This window comes from Ambystoma mexicanum, chromosome 2p (assembly GCF_040938575.1).
Source record: "Ambystoma mexicanum isolate Mex_15411 chromosome 2p, UKY_AmexF1_1, whole genome shotgun sequence".
Lineage (NCBI taxonomy): Eukaryota > Metazoa > Chordata > Amphibia > Caudata > Ambystomatidae > Ambystoma > Ambystoma mexicanum.
Window position 1 is genome coordinate 1096187237 of NC_090923.1, and position 17348 is coordinate 1096204584.

General features: G+C 44.8%; 1 protein-coding gene across 2 annotated transcripts in view; it reads left to right on the forward strand.

Moving 5' to 3' along the window:
- SNX15 (sorting nexin 15) overlaps nt 1-15595 on the forward strand; it is a 563181-nt gene extending 547586 nt beyond the window's left edge. For both annotated transcript variants that reach the window (XM_069645084.1, XM_069645085.1), the window contains one exon: nt 14158-15595. In XM_069645084.1, coding sequence (XP_069501185.1) covers nt 14158-14264 — 107 coding nt within the window. In that variant the 3' untranslated portion in view covers nt 14265-15595. The remainder of the gene's footprint in view (nt 1-14157) is intronic.
- The last annotated feature ends 1753 nt before the right edge of the window (nt 15596-17348 follow it).

A 17348-nucleotide genomic window follows, 5' to 3' on the forward strand; every position in this document is an offset into this window, starting at 1 on the left:
CAAGAACCTATCTGGCAAGAGACAGACCAGTGAAGCTTCGACTGACTAAAACAAATATTGTGCCTGGAGCCCATACTAAAAATGCAGATTTCAACAGGGAATGTACACTCCAAACTGACGCTTCGAAAGTGGGCCTTGGGGGCTCTCCTTTCTCAGGAGCACGATGGATTTGAACACCCTGTTCTATACACCACCAAGAAGTTGTTTCCGCAAGATCAGGCCTATGTCACCGTCGAATTGGAGGCTTTAGCACTCACGTGGGCCATAGTCAGTCTTCATTATTATTAAACAGGGAGGACGTTTTGACTGATAAACGACCAGTCACCCCTAACCTGGATGAGTTTAAGAGAGGCTTCAAATGTCCGGGTTATGAGGTGGATTTGGGACCTCAAGCCTTTTTGCTTTTCAAGGAAATGTTGACTTACTTAGTCAATTCCCTCTTACAACTGAAAGAGGGGCCTCTCGCTTAACGGGAGCGGAATGCTACAAATCTAGAGGTTTCGTCCCTTCTTCCACCCCCTTTAAGGCTTGGGCGGTGAGTTTGCTAAGCAAATCCCGTCGTAGGGGCTTGGGAAAGCAGGACCTCACAAGGAGTAACTCCCCACCACAGGACAGGCACTCCCATTCCAGTACGCAACTTCCTACAACGGAAACATTGTCTGCATTTATTTATTTATTTATACTTCTATAGCGCGCAAGCAACCCAAGGGCATTGAGGCGCTGTTACTTGCAAAAAACGTAGTTACACAGGTACAGGCATAGTGGCAGGCGTTGATACATTGTGAATACTACAGAACATCATACTATTGTTACAGCCGTTGCACTTGGTCAATGTGTTACAACTTATGCATTGGGTCATGTGGTGAGTATTCATGCTAGTGTGCGAGGCCTTATGTGAAGAGGATAGTTTTCATAGCTTTGCGGAAGGTGGTGAGGGAGGCCTCACCTCGGATCGTGGGGGCTAAGGCATTCCAGTATGGGAAATCCAGAGATGGATCTGACTGTCAGCTGTGGAACTCCAAATATTGTATAAAGTGCATTGGAACAGTTGACTATAGGCAATGCTGGCCTCTCGATGGGCTTGACAGTTAAACACCTCCCCTTTGTAGATAGTAACAAGAATAAAAGGAATTTCCCCTTTGAATGGGAGGAGAAGCGATACGCTGAAGCGCGCCTCCGACATCATTGGGAGGCGAGCCAGCTGTGGCACGGAGAAGGACCCGGAAAGAGGTCCAGAAGGAGACCTGGAGAGAACTGGGAAAGCAACCTGAGAGGACGAGAAACGTGGCCAACGAGGGCCAGGGCTGTGCAGAGTAGGCGAGGCCGAGCCTGAGCCGACCCTGAGGGAAGGCCTGACCACGCGGAGGACGTGGTGGGCCTAGAGCCCAGAAAACAAAGCCAAATCTGGTGAGCAAGAGAGGAACGAGTCCTCCGCTCACACTACGGGGAAGCAGAGAGAGAGTCTTATAGCTGTGAGTGAAGAAGCCCTCCCACTTGTCTTCAGGAGAGACCGCCCACAAGCTGGGGAGAACATCCGCATCATTGAGTTGAAGCCCCTTCGCTGGAGTGGGACATGCTGCAGGGAAGGTATGTGGGTTGCTCGCAGCAGAGGGGGGCACAGCGACCAAACTCTGAGAATGAGAGAAAGTACTATATGTTTCGCAGAGCTTACACCAAGAGGTATTGTGGTGCTTAAACGATGCAAAACCAACAGGCTGACAGATAAAAATGTTTATAGAAAAAGAAAAATCTTTAGCTTAGCTTTAAAAGCATTGAAGCCATAGAGGCGGCAAAGAGAAACCGGAAAAGAGTTCCAGAGCTTTGGCCCTCATACAGAAAAGGCTCGATCTCCAACATAATCTAAACGGTAGCAGGGAATAATCAAGAGTGCTGAACGCACTGATCGTAGCGAGCGAGATAGAATGTATCGTTGGACTCTTTCCTGAAGAAAGAGGCAGCCCCTACGATAATAGGCTTGATGAATCATACAGAGCGCCTTGAATTGGATACGGGCACAAACCGGAAGCTAATGCAATTTATGACAAGCTGGGGAAATAGGCTGGCCAAAGGGAACTCCAGAGGCCAGTCTAACTGCAGCATTTTGCAAAGCCTGCAAAGGAACAAAGAATCTAGATCCCTAGAAGGCACAACAAGGCCTAGCGAGGGAGACAGACATAAACACTACGAGTGACTACAGGAACCCTAGAAACCAGGGTCTTGGAATCAGCCAAACATCTCAAAGCTTTACACCAAAACCAAACCAAGAGAAAGATATGTTAGGTATGTTTCACATACCCATATGAAACAAGTGAGAAATGGGAAACAAGAGACCCAAGGAGCCTGGAAGACCCTGTAAAGCAAGTAAGGAATCATCCCAAGAGGAAATCGGAATCAAGCAAAACTGGAATTTCGTGGGGAGGGACCCACATAGTTGGTGGTGGAAGATCAAAGAGACATCCGTTCACCTACGACCGCTGAGTTAATTTACTTTTTTTTGGAACTTGAGAACTTTGTTATTTACCTGTATAAAACCCTTTTCTTTATTTGGAACTTTGACAAGATAGACAGGAACTGATAAAGTCAGGAGACCTGCCTCCTATCGAATCCTTGTGGGCACTAAAATCAGGAGAGATTTCTAGAAGCAGTGGGAGACGGCAAAGTAAAGAACATTGAGGCAAACTATATTGCCTGCTTTCCCTTTTGAGTTGTTTTTCTAAGTGGTAGGGCCAGTAAGAGGTCAGGATTTGGACAGAGGGCCAGCTTTATTTTTTTGATATATTGATGAACACCCTTAGTGAGCTTACCTATTAGCAATAGGGTCAGTCAGGCGTTTTCTTTAATTGAAATAAAAATTCCTGTAGTAAAGCATGTCTTCTGGTCCAAGTACTTTTGCTGGTATGCCAGACTGCGTGTCTGCAGAGCTCTTCTGCTGTGGAGGTGGCAACTCCTGGTCCCTGGTTTCGCTTCATCCGGACGCCGTCATTCGGGCACGCTGTAATGCTGCTTCTGTGTCAGTTCAGTCTCTTGGTGTCCAAGACCTCCATGTCTGGGGCTCTTGGCCCTCCTGTGCTCGGTGGTGTTCCGGGGCTTTCTGCACACCATGTAGGTGACATGGCCCTAACTCAGGATGCTCTGGTTCCGCGCTACAGCATAGGCTTCCACTGAACGTGGCGTTGCTTGGCCAGGTTTCTGCCCCATGGCTGATTCGCTCCGCAGAGGTTCCTCCTCCTCCTCTCCAGGTCAAGGTCTCAGCCCTTTTACATCTGTCTTTGCAACAAGAGGCACACAACACCATTGGTACTGAGGTTCGGTCAGCACAAGAGGGTCGGCAACAAAACCACGCACATTTAGGGCCCTGCACATGTACATTGTAATTAGCCCCCATAGATACAATAAAAGATTGTGACTGTGGTATTTAAGAAATGTCAACTGGGAATTCCTTGTCCCCTAAAAGGCAACTGGGGTGGGGGGGGGGGTTGTAGGGGTGCTTACTGTGGTGGGTCTGAAATGTGAGGCAGACTTCTTGGGAAAGGATTTTTCACAAAAAGCCATTTTATTAAATCGAAAGGGTTTGGTAAATACCTCACTATCCCTAACCTAAAGAGGATTTCCCTGCCCATCAAAATAAACTAAAGGAAGCCCTCTAACAAAAGGAATCTTTCCCTCACTAATACATCAAACTCGTATAGGGAATATATGCCAATTCAAATGTAACAGAAATAACAGTGATGTTCAACATTAAGATAATAACTTTATATCATTGTCATTTGAGTTGTATCCTCTTCCCCAGATTCAAAGCAGGATTTTCAATCACAAGTTCAAACAAGTGAGTTCTGTTATGAAAATAAAGTTCTGATTATATAAAGTTCTTCTTGCTCTAAAAGTCCTTCACCTGGAGTTTAACCAACAGTTCAATTAGACAATTCTTTACAGCTCCACTTATAGGAAAAACATCAACACAGCTTATTCTTTTTAAGAAACAAAACACCCTCACAATTCTTCTGTATCAACAACAATGTTTTGTCAGGATGGTTCCACAACAATTCATTTAACACTTTAGTGGACTTGCCAATTCGTCTTCTACACAGCCTTTAACCACAACACACTACTTCAATGATTTCTTCCTGATCCACTAACGAGCTAGGATTACAACTAAAAAGTCCCTATCCTGGTATACTCGCCTGCCAGGACAAAAAGCTCCTAACACTACTACAAGTACTTCTGTTGTAAAGTTTACTTCAGAACTTTTGGAAAAGTCTTTGACTTTCATCAACTTCAAATTTTACTATTTCTTCAGGGAAGACAGAATATACATTGATGCTGTTTGTTCCACTCTTGGGATTGCCACACGCAAATGCAAGCTATGCTCCTCCCCTCCTGAATAAATGCTATCAGGAGGGCTTCTCTCCTGACACTCTTTTTTTCCCACTTTTGCATCAAACAAATGCTGACAATGGGCCTCATTACGACCCTGGCGGTCCGGAAATAACGGTGGCGGTAAACCCGCCGCCACCGTTGTTTCCGGACCGCCTGATCCCGACCCCTGCAGGCGGGAGGTGATGTTCCCGCCAAGTCTGACCTGGCGGGTTTAACACCTCCCGCATGCAGGCGGACGAGGAAACACCGGCAGCATTACGAGATGCTGCCGGTGTTTCCATGATCCCGATTCCCATTGAGTCCCATAGGACTCAATGGGAATGGGGATTTACACCATTCCGCCTCCGTGATTCCCGGAAAACCGGGGTTGTAATGACCCGGTAATTCCGGGAATCACGGAGGTGGAATGGTAATACGAGTCCGGCAGTAACCAGGCGGTTTTACCGCCGCGGTTACCGCCGGACTCGTAATGAGGCCCAATGTCTCGCTCTTACACTTGCTCCTCTTTGCCTTAGACCATGCTTGTTGAGGTCTCTTTCAACTATTGCCTTTTCCTCACTCTGGCAATAAGGGTTATACTTAGCTTGCTTCAGTATTGCCCTCTTGGCTTTGGCAATGATCATTGTTAACATAATTCACTATTGCCCTCTATTGGCTTTGGCAATAACGTTGGTCTTTATAGTAACAATTATAACCTCTCCTTCCTTGTCTTTTTACAACGTTCGTATTATGCCAATTCAACTTCTTTGACAAAGACTGATATGCAAATGGATATTTCCCATCTGTGAAAGGTACACTGAGCAAAAAGCGTGTGCTGCAAACTCTCATCTCAGAACAGGTTATCATGCCATGTTCTTTCTGGAAAGGGGCGCCTTCTACCTTTTTTGAAACTTCTTTATATTAGTTTGGTATTCAAAATCATACTGAGTGGCCAGCGGTTGAGCATGGAGTGTACCAGGGTCACCCAGAAGAGGTGTACTCGCCGGTTTCTCCTTACCCGTCTGCTCGCTTGGGTGCTCCAGTTCCTTCTGCTTCCTCTGCTGCCTCCTGCACGGAAGACTGCTTTGGTTTGTTTCCCGCGGCCCACACCTATCAGGAAAGGAGCATTCCTTGCTCCTAAAACTCCAGCCACCGGATCACTGCTTACAATAAGGAGAGACTCCCTCTCTAGGGGTAAAGCTTTTCATACCAATGTTTCCTGCTGCGCAGCCTCTGCAAACAAGGCCATCAAGGTTGGAGACCCTCTCTGGACCATAATCCGCTCTGTAGATAGCGGCGGCTCTGGCGGCTCCATCACAACCTTTCCTCTACTGCCACTGCGACATGGAGTCTCTGCAAACACTCCACCTCCTAATTCCAATGCCTGCACCTGAGGGGGCCTTAAATATTCAAAGGTCCCACTCAAATGTGGGTAATTAGAATCACTAGACTGCATACTGCAATTTAGTGCATTTAAATCCCTCTTCCTCGTCCCAGCACTTGGGGCATTGTGGGACTTGAAGTCCCCAATGTTCTGGTTATCTTCTTCTACTTGAGTCCGTACTTCAATGTTACTGGATTTACTATGATTATTGAATAGATGTCTAGGGAGGGTTTTTAGAGCGGTTAATGGCTGATTCATATTGATGGGAGAGTTATATTCTTTAGAGGTCAGGGTGTTAACATTCTGATTACCACATGTATTGCTTCCCTGTTGATTACAAGAGTTTCTTTACCATTTCTGTGGGTAGTTTTGTAAAGATATGTCTTACTATGACAATCCATTATATACTCTGGAACCATAGAAATCTCCTTCTCTGTGGAGGAGAAGTACTGCATCTCTCCTAACAGAGTCCTCCAGTCCCTTTTGGGAGGCCTTCTTCCAGGCGATTCTTCTGGCTAATACCACCTCCAGGGTCATGATCAGGTAGCAACTGCCTTCCCCAGGCCACCTAGGAGGAGACTTTAGGCAGGGGTTTTGTGAGGACTCTGAAGTATTAATCACATCTCACACGTATACATACATCAAACCCATAAAGCTAATGTATGGCAATTCAAATGTAACAGAAATAACAGTTGTGTTCAGTGTTCGGCATAAATCTAATAACTCTGTATCCTTGTAACCTGGGTCGCATCCCCTTCCCCAGATTCAAAGCAAGATTTTCAATCAAAGGTTCAAATAAGAAAGTTCATTGTTGTAGCCAAATTTTGATCATAAAGTCCTTCTTACTCAAAGTGTTTCCCTTGGTCTTTAACAAAGGTTCAACCAAACAGTCTTTATCTCTCCACATATAGAGACACATGTTCAACACAACTTTTTCTCTTTAAGAAAACCAAAATACTTTCACAATTCTTCTGTATAAGCAACAATGGTTTGTCAGGATGATTCCTAAACAATGTTAGTGAACACTTTAGTCGTTTTGCCACTTCTTCTTCTTCTCCACAGCCTTCAACCACAATTCTTCTGTATTAACAGCAATGTTTTGTCAGGGTGATTCCACAACAATGTTGTAAACGTATTAGTGGCCTTGCCACTTCTTCACAACCTTCAATCACAATGCAGTACTTCAATAATTTCTTCCTGGTAGATTTACCTGGCAGGACTACCAATTAAAGGTCCCTATCCTGGTATAATCACCTGTTAGGACAAATGCTCTTAAACACTACTACAAGTACTCAGTGGAGAGGTTTACTTCAAACCGTTTGGAAAAGTCTTTAACTTTCAACAACATCGAAATTCACAACTTTTTTGGGAAGACATCATACACATTGGTGCTGTTTGTTCCACCATTGTATTTACGCATGCAATGCAGGTTATGTTCTTTTCCTCCTTGATACCTTCTACCAGGAGGGCTTCTTTCCTGACACTCTTGTTTTCCCACTTTCACATCAAGTAACTGCTGACAATGTTTCTTTATTACACTTGTCCCTTTTTGGCTTTGGCAATGCTTGTTGATGTCTTGTTCAACTATTGCCACTTCACCATTGTGGCAATAATCGTTACAATCTTTCTGCAATAATGTTCTCTTGTTATTTAGCCAATATGGATTACATCCTCTTTGATGTATTGCTCCCTCTTTACTTTGGCAATGGTGGTTATAGATGGCTTGCTTCAGTATTGCCCCCTCTTTGTTTTAGCAATCATATTGGCTTTGATAGCAATGATTATAACCTTTCTTTTCTTGTCTTTTTTTTAAATACATTTCTTATTACACCAGTGTGACTTCTTTATATTAGTTTGATATTTAAAATTGTTATTAGTGGCCATCGGTCAATTATGGAGCATACATGGGTTATCGGACAATAGTAAACTCACTGGTGTCTGCACACGCATCCGCTCGATCCGCTGCCACTGTTCGTTCGGCCTCTTCTGCCGTCTCCTGCACGGCACACTGCTTTGTTTTTCCCGCCGCCCGTGCCGTTGGGCAAGGAGCTTTCCTTGTTCATAGTGCACTCCGGCACTTGCCAGCCACCCGGGACACAGCACGCAATAAGGAGAGCTATCTCCAAGGGGACGCCTGCTACAACACTGCTTCCAGCTGCGCAACCTCTGCTTCCAGCTGCGCAACCTCTGCATTTATGGCCCTCAATCTTGGAGACCCTCTCGGGACCGACACCCGCTTCCTAGATAGCAGCGACTCCGGCGTCTGTTTCCTTTCTTCTTCCACTGCAACAGCGGCTGGCAACCTCTGCAACTACTCCACCTCCTTTTTCCAATGGCCTGCACCTGAAGGGGGTCTTATATATTCAGATGTCCTGCTCAGGTGTGAGTCATTAGAACCACTAGACTTCACCTTGCAGTTTAGTGCCTCTGAGTCCCTCTTCCTCGACCCAGTACTTAGGGCATTGTGGGACTTGAAGTACCGAATGTTCTGTACCTTTTTCTTCATGAATACACATTTAAGCTTTATTGAATTTACTCTGGGTATTGAATAGATCTCCAAAGAAGGCTTTTAGAGGAGCCAATGATTGGTCCAGGTTTAAGGGAGAATTATCGTCATCAGAAGTCAGAGTATTAAGGCTCTGAATTCCACACAACTTGCTCCTCTGTTGATCACCAGAGGTTCCACTGCCATCAGTGTGGGTAGCTTTGTGAAGAGAAGTCTTACTCTGACAAAACACCATTAAATATTCTGGCATCATAGAAATCTCCCTCTCTGAATAAAATAAATACGGTTTATAGTCATAATGTCGAAAAAAAAATGTCGACAGACAAAAATGTCGAAAAAAAAATGTCGAAAATAATGTCGACATCCTATACTTATAATGTAAAAAGTCATTTTTTCTAAAAAAAAATGTCGACCTTTTTTTTGTTGACATTATGACTATAAACCCTTAAAACTATCAACACGTCACCCAACACCCTCCTGCAACCCTCCCACCCCTCATATGCAACACATTCTATTTATATATTATTTATTTATTTATTTATTCAATAAATAAATAACCAAAAAAAGGATCATTTACTATGGAGGGGGTCCCCCCCAATACCCCTCACCCAACACCCCCCTGCCACCCCCCCCCACACCCCTCCCAACCACCCTTTCACCCCTCATACTCAACACATACCAATTATATATTTATTTATTTATTTATTCAATAAATAAATAACCTAAAAAAGGATCATTTACTATGGGGGGGGGGGTCCCCCCCAACCCCCCCTCACCCAACACCCCCCTGCCACCCCCCCACACCCCCCAACCACCCTTTCACCCCTCATACTCAACACATAACAATTATATATTTATTTATTTAGTCAATAATTAAATAAATAAAAATAGTATCATTTACTATGGGGGGTCCCCCCCAACCCCCCCTCACCCAACACCCCCCTGCCACCCCCCACACCCCCCCCAACCACCCCTCATACTCAACACATCTTATATATATATTTATTTATTTATTCATACAATAAATTAAATTTCGAAAAAATATCGAAAAATGTCGACATTTTTGTTTATCGACATTATTGTTTTTCGACATTTATTTGTCGACATTTTGACTGTCGACATTATGACTGCACACCAATAAATACCACGTCTCTCCTAACAGAGTCCTCCTGTTCCCTTGGGGGCCTTCTCCTCGTAGGTGATCCACCCGCCTAATACCACTGCCTAGGTCGTGTAGTGGCTGCCTTCCCCTGGCCATCTGTGAAGAGACTTTAAGCAGGGATTCTGTGAGGATTCATCACATCATCCCCAGTGAAGCGAGCTCACCTCCTTAGTCCCACAGGGGTTGAGTCCCCTTGGGGAGAAGTGACACAATAGCCAACGGGCTTTACATCGGTGCTAGATATCCAGAATTGAATGAATGTGAGACAGCATTTCAGCTGTGAAATGTCATGGGCGTAGCTGACATTTAGGTAGGGTTGTGGCATGTGTGTGTGGATGGGTGCAGATTTTGCAGTCCTTCAGGTAACTCGTAGTGGCCACATATATAATTTGAAGATGACTGGAGACAGGACAGGATGGAATCCTTGAAGCGCAGTGATCCAAATTCCCCCATCTGGCAGTTCGTGTCTGTCAGATGGGTTGGAGGCAAAAAAGTTGAGCGTTCGCTGGACCCTATCTGTGTAGCTAGAATTGAAATTTGAGTTGTATGGTTTAGTGTGTCAACAGAAACAGTGCTACAGAAAGAGATCACGAGACCAGAATCCCTTTTGTCTATGGAGTGTGTCATGTGTGACCTGTAAGGTTGCCATATGCTTACATACTGCACCTAGATCTGAACCCAGATTTATAGTCCTGCCGTAAATGAGTTGGTCTATTTTCTCTCGGTGTACGGCTATGATTTTTTCAATGGCCTTCCACATGAAGGGTAGGTTAGTGATTGGGCAGATGTTTGAAATGCCATCCAAGTCTAGATTTGCTTTTTGAGAAGCAGGAGTATTAAGAGGACTTTGAAAGGGCATATAATGCTTGTAGGTTATACTCACTTTTGAAGTGGAAGCAAACCCATAACCGTTTACATTAGACCCTCTTAATGACATTATAAAATCCAATATAATTTCCGTATGCAATTGCTATCTGGGCAGAAGGCTCTAGGATAGAGAGAAAATGTGAAATGTCACCCACAGGATCCGACTTATATAGAGAGTCATGTTGACCTGGATTCAGTCGTTATGTAAGTTTTCAACTGATTGTTGATCCGAAGGTGCAACATGGAGTCATCTTCCGATAGAGAGCAAGAGATTAGATGTCATGGGTAGGGTGGTTTGTATGTCTGCATTTCAGTAGTTAATATTGTAGCACTGCTTTCACAAATGATAGGTCTCAGTGGTGAGCTAGAAAAAAGATTTGAAATATTTATAACAATTGAGAGAATACTCTTGACAGGTAGACTGGGTACTATATAGCGCTTACATTGAAACTCCCCTTGATGCAGCAGATTAGGCCACTAGACAGATAGACTGGTTGTTTTCTTTGCATCACATCTCACCACGTATGGCATTCAACTTGACAATAAAGCCCTACCACGCAGCTATATGAACTCCGATCAGAACCACTTCTCTCATCAGTGCTGTTGTCCTGTGTAGTCTTCTTTATTTGTGTAGTCTTTTTTGTTTTCTCCTTTAGAATCCGGATGCCCTTGCTGGGATCTTCAGTGTGGTCCAAAGTCCTGTTGAGCCTATGAACACTGTTGCCATTTGTTTTTCCTGGAAACTGTTGAAGTTTCAACTTCCGAAAACATGGGTATTAATGTCCTTGGCTAGCCCTCTCTATTGCTGTGAACATTGATGCCGATGTCCTTGTGGCACCCACTACAATTACGGGTATTAAACTTAAGAGGAAATGTAAGCACAGTTACATTGCTGCCGTTTGTCATCAGGCTTTGATTGCTGACAGGCTTTTAGCAATGTTCATTACAATAGTATTGTTTTTTGGCTGTACTCTTATTTTATTCTTCAGGTGGTATCTAATCTCCATTTTAATCGATAGATCTTGCTCCCCACCTTCTTTCCAGACTGCTTCTCAGATGGAGATTAGGTTCACCAAGAGCCATATGTTCTGCAAGCCCAGGTTTTAAATGAGTGCAAACTCCTCTAGAAAATCAGATCTTTTGTATGCAACTCCTGGCAGCTTTGACCTCCGAAGACCAACATACAATTCCTCTCTTTTGTCTGGTTTCTTGCATATCAAATAGACTGCAAGGTGTATTTTTCTTAGAAAGATACTCTGGCTCATTCAGTTTGTGCCAAGATGTTCAACCTATGTTATCTGCACAGCGGCTACCTGGGATACCCCTGTATTTTCTGCAAGCACTACTGCCAGTCCAGTTTCTCAGTTTATCGAAGCTGTTCTTAGAAATATGTTTGGCTAGGTTTGTCATGGTATTCCTTCAGTTGGCTGCCTCTTCTCTCTTCCACGTTCATTCTTGATGACACTCCCTTAGTTTGGATAGAAATGGAACAGTATGTAGCACTGTGGCAAAGGATCAACGTAGCAGGCACATGCATATGAAGTTCAAACAACCTTTATTAGGGTGGGTAGATATAACTCTTATAATTTTTTGAGGAATCCCACTAAAAATAAGGGATATTTTGGTAAAGGTGTATGGGTGGGTCAACTTGAGGGCTTTATTATGGAAATACTGACCTCTGCATAGTTACCTAAGCTGTCAGGGATATAGCATTGAGCAGGCTTCTTGGTTCATACTCTGTCACAGGGATGTATCACCCACTTGCTTCTGGTAATCTCACTCCTAAGAGATATAGCACCATGCTCGCTTCTTAGCAATCTCTTAATGGTGTTTCTTCCCCCTTGCTTACAGTTATTGTCATGTTTCGTGGAAAACGGATGTGGGACTCGAATCTCTGGTGAGGTTGGTACAGTAGATATTTGAGTAGCACTGCCGGGGGTACACAGAAAGGAATATCACACAGTTCCCTCAAGCAAGCCATAACTGGGTTACCCTTCCCCTATATAACAGTCTTTTATAACATTCTCATTACATTGAAGTGAGTGCGATGACTGGAAGGTTCTATGACCTTACTATGGCGGATTTCAGCCTTCCCAATTATTACAGTGTCCTTCTATGTGGAGCCAGGTGGACCTAAACACCCAATGTTACATTTCCATTCTTTGATATAACCAACACAGATGTGTCCCCTTCATATATTTAGGACTCACACTCTTGAATTATCTTTTGTTTGTGAAACTTAAATATATTTTTGCCACTGGTAAGCAAGGTCCTAAGTAACTTTGCTAAGACATCAGACTATAAATGTGCAAATGCAAACCTCATTGTCAAGTTTTATTTCTCCATCCTCACTGCAAGCATATAATTCAAACTGGATCATTTTCCTAAGCTACATTAGGTTTAGTGCTGAATAAAGCCACCTAGCCTTTCATTAATCGGTGTACTTCTTTCACTTCTCTTGTCATTAATTTGCAATTACATTTCCTATCAACTTACTTCAATCGTAATTTCCATATACCTGCATTTTTCTTCCCCACAGGTCCAGATAGTCTTACCCCCTAGCGACGGTCAGCCTCCTGGTTCAGCATTAATACCTTTCAACATACTCCTACCAGCTAATACTCTTCCCCCTTTAGGTTTTTTGATCAGTTTAATCTTTTCTCCCTCCAGATAAGGGGTGCCCGCCTGGGCCTTTGGTTTCTCTCAGATTGATAATAGCAGATGTTTTCATGCTCAACCTCTGATGACCTCATCATCCTAAAAATGTGTTGGTGTGAGAGGGGGAGAGATATATTACATTTTCCTCTGAATTATTTTGATTACCAACTGTAATAAGGGCTTTGCTTGGTTATTCCCTGGTATTTCTAGTCCCAGAATCTGATGGGTATTCCTCCTTTTCACCCATTCCTTCCCAGGTAGTGTTCTTACTTTACTAATGTTTCCCAGCCCCAGCTGATAATCTGATCATGGTGTCTGTATTGGTAATTACATTGAACTGATGTTGGTTCGGCTGCAGCAAAGGCTGAAATGGGCCATCCGTCATGTTGCCATCAGGCAGCACACCAGTCTTTAGTGGATTGTACACATATATTTGTCTCCAAGCCCTGAACCAATACAATAAGTAGTGCTGCTTTCAAGAGCCTGAGTACGGAAGTCAACCGTAACCAACATAGTACCCAAACGGGTCTCCTTTCAAGGGTAACCCTATGCATAGCAAGTTAAAAATGCCTCGATTTTCCTGGACAACAATTGTCCCTGTTCGATGGTTAGCATAATAACTAAGTTTCAGAGCATAATACAAGTGGGATGGGAGTGGAGGAGGAGCTCTGGGGAATCTCGCATTTACTTCATCCATTCAGCACATCGCTTAACGAGCAGGGTTCTTGGTTTCCCTGAGCCCTGCCAAATACCAAAGCAGTGGTGTTCCAATTCTATTATAGCTTTGCTAGGCACACTTTGGTCCTGTACTCTGCAGGCCAGATATTCTGCAAATATGGGGAAAAGGAGACTAGTAGTACGGTATTCAATATAGTGGGTGACTTATAATTTTACTTTCTCCCTTTTCCATTGCTTCCTATTTTCTCTTTAACCTTTTTGGTGTCATTATTTTTTTTTTGCTATCCTTTCTTGATCTCTCCTCCATTTTTCCTGCTCTCATTCTCCTCCTCTAGGTATTTTTCTTCCTTTTTCTCATCTCACATTTTGCTACTTTCTTTTTCTTTCCTATTCGTTCTTGCTCTCTTACTAGTCTTTTGTGTTCTTTCTGTCTCTTATTCTGGCTGGAAGCAGATAGTCATTACTATAGCAAGAAACTTAAATCCTAAAGGCCCTTGATGTCCCCATTTGCATCCTCATATTTTTCTTCTTTCTGTCCTTTGCCAGGTGACACCAATGCAACCCGGAAAGAAGCAGTCAAAAAGAAAATGGCTGAGTACCTGAATCACGCAGAAGGACTTTACCAACTGCATCTAAAGGAGGCCCAGCCATGAACCTGGGATTCAATCACCCACATGAACTTGTCTGGTTGGTCATTTCCTCGTAAGCTTGAAGGAATCACCACCAATCGGCTCTGGAATCAGTCAAGCTCATGGGACCGGGCTCCGTTACCTGCTGAGAACATTGTGCTATCCGAAAATGGGGTGGGACCAGCAGCTTTGCCAATTTATGCCTTCTCCTGATGGATTGTAGGAGTCAAAAGGTTTCCTAGAGCGTTTGTGCTTCCAAGGATGCCTGTGGGAAATACATGAGGTACTTCACCCTGCATGGAAATTTGGAGCCAGTCTAACATAGGCCACAATATTGGAAGATTCTAGCATATGTTGCCATGCTGTGAGATGCTGGAGTGAACTGTTGATCGAGGAAATGCCAGTGCAAGCTGCTGTACTGGGAAATTCCAGTGAGTGCTGCCATGAAAGTGTGACCTGCGTCGATAATAATGACATTTCCATACCTACAATGAAATTGTTGTGTAACTTATAACAAAGATGTTCACTTTAAATTCAACTGGTTTATTTTCTTTGTTTTTGTTTCCTTTCTAGTCCTTCATTTGAGGAAGGAATGTGGACCTTACACACTAAACTAACATAAATAAAGGCCTGCTTTTCTTGCAAAGCAGTTGCCTTAGCTGCAGAAGTGTAACTGTAGAGAGCAGATAGTTTCCACTTTGTGCCTTCTCTTGAATTCCCCCAATAATCAGTATACAGTGTTCAGAGGTGTCCTTTTTAGCATTCATCCAATTGAAGAGACATTGTTGGAGGTTAGGTAAGCCATGATAACCAGCACAGTTTTGTTTGATCAGCCAGTCATCAGCAGCACTGCATGCAGTCCTGGTAACCATGCCATCTATGTTAGTTTAATTGTTTTTGAGATGTGTGCTAAACGTAATTACCATTAATTAGTGACACTATTGATGACACCGGTTCATGCCGTAGAAAATTAACATCTCTGTGTACAAAGGTGGAACAATTTGTTAAGGCTTAGAATTTGTGAATGGCTAGTCATGAAAGATGCAGCAGTAGACTCATACAGAGCTGCACCGGAGCATGAAAACATACCATCACAACATACAGTTGTCTAAATATCCAAGCAAGACAGGATCCATTAGTTCTTTATAATGTGTTCGCTATTACTACAGACATTGAACCTTGCACCATGCATAGGAGGTACTTATTCATTCTGCAAAAAGGACAACTTTAGCTTGATATGTTATAGATTTCACTCTCGTTGTGTGAAATGAAGAGTTGATGGCAGTATGTTTGCTAGTTTCATATATATAGGATTTTTTTGTTCTTTAAGAAATAAAACATCTTGGTAAAATGTATTCCCTTGTCTCTCTCACACACTACTTTGTTGTGAATCAATTGTTCTGCCGCAGGTAAAAAAGTGATTCTCCAGCATGGGGTCTGGCATGGATTCACATGCTCATGAATATTCCCCGTCGTCAGGCTGGGGCTCCTCGGTAAAGAAAAAATCAGTATCAGTTTTGTTTCTGATCTGTCTTTCTAAGTAGTAACCAATCACTGGTCTCTGGGTTATACTGCCCCCAGCCAATGACTGCCCTCTCCCTAAGCCCCTCCCCTGGCACCCATCTTCAGATTTTTACCGCATGTTCAAGTGTTGGTAGTCCTCGTGCTTTAGCTCTCGATTTCTTTCAAGGAGTTTAATCTCATTTTTTTGGTCAATCGAGCCTCAAGCTCCACCGTTTCTACTTTTCGATCAACGGGTACCCGTTTCGGATTTTCTACACCCATCAAGGGCAAAGTTTTCGTCGAGTTACGCTTCTTGGAGGATTCCAGAAGATCTGAGGCCTACCCAGTGGACATGGCCCAGGACAAGAGAAGCTCGACGCCCAGATCCAAGCTGTTCAGGAACTGCCCCGATGTGGATTACAGAATGTTTTCAAGGAGGACGAGCATTCGAGTTGTCTCTACTGCCTTCACGAAGACAAGACGCATGTGGAGAAGGACTGTGTGTTTTGCAAGAATGTCAGAACGGACCATGAAGGATCGGTGTATCCGCCTCAGCAACTGGCTGGAAGGAAAGAGCCCAGCAGGTGAGAAGAAGAAGAGGTCCGAGCGATCTTCTAAGTCCTTTGAGGGCGCTCCGGCGACGGGGTCCCAACAGAAGGCAAAGCACCGCGAGTCTGCGGGCACCAGGAGCGCCGAAGGGTCGGGCTCCTTCTCTGCCAGGCAGGGCACGCTTTCACTGCCGCCATCAACCACGAGCCAACGGGTAAGCTTCTGGAGAAGTCCCGGTCGATCTCGAAGGAGTCAGCCGAGGGGGAGCAAGGCGGTGACCCTCCCCCCAAGGCGAAGGCCTCAAGCACGCCCAAGGTGGTGAAGGCCTTGATTCACCCGGCTAAGGCCTCTATCGAGGGAGTCGTGGCGGTCCTGGCGAAGCCTGTGGAGGCGACCTCAGGGCCCAGAGTTTCCCTGCCACCGCAGAGGGAATCCTCTTTTCAGCCCATCGATAAGACCCCCGTGAAGACCCCGATGGGAAAAGGGGGCGGGGGCGGTGGCCATTACGGACACGGATACAGCCTCTGAGGAGGAGCTGGTTGAAGTCGTGAAGGGCCTCAACAAGAGGTTTGAGGAGGTCCGGTCCCACGGGAGGAATCCCGAGGAGGCGGACAAAGAGAGCGACGGTGGCGCTGACGAGGCTCCCGTGGAGGAGCAACCATTGCGCCCGTCGCAACCAGTGCCCGAGCCTCAGGACAACTCGGCGGCCATTTTGATGGCAATCCAAACCTTATGTAGGGAGATATGGACAAGGTTGCCTCTGCCCCCAACAGACGACCCAGCAGAACTGGGCCCGTCGGGAAGCCTTCCAAACAAGCGGAGGAGAGTTCACCCCCCGCCCAGCCTTTTCTGCCCTCACGGCCCGCTCAGCCTTCTTCATCTCCTTCCCCTGATCCTAGGGAGGACACGGGGAACAGATACGGCCACGACAGGGACGAATGACGACGGTGGCGACGGGATGGACCTTCCATCACCACCCCCTCGGGTCTCCCCGCCCGACGAAATTGGCTCCTTCCACGCCATGATTGCCAGGGCGTCCGAGCTTTTCCAGCTCTG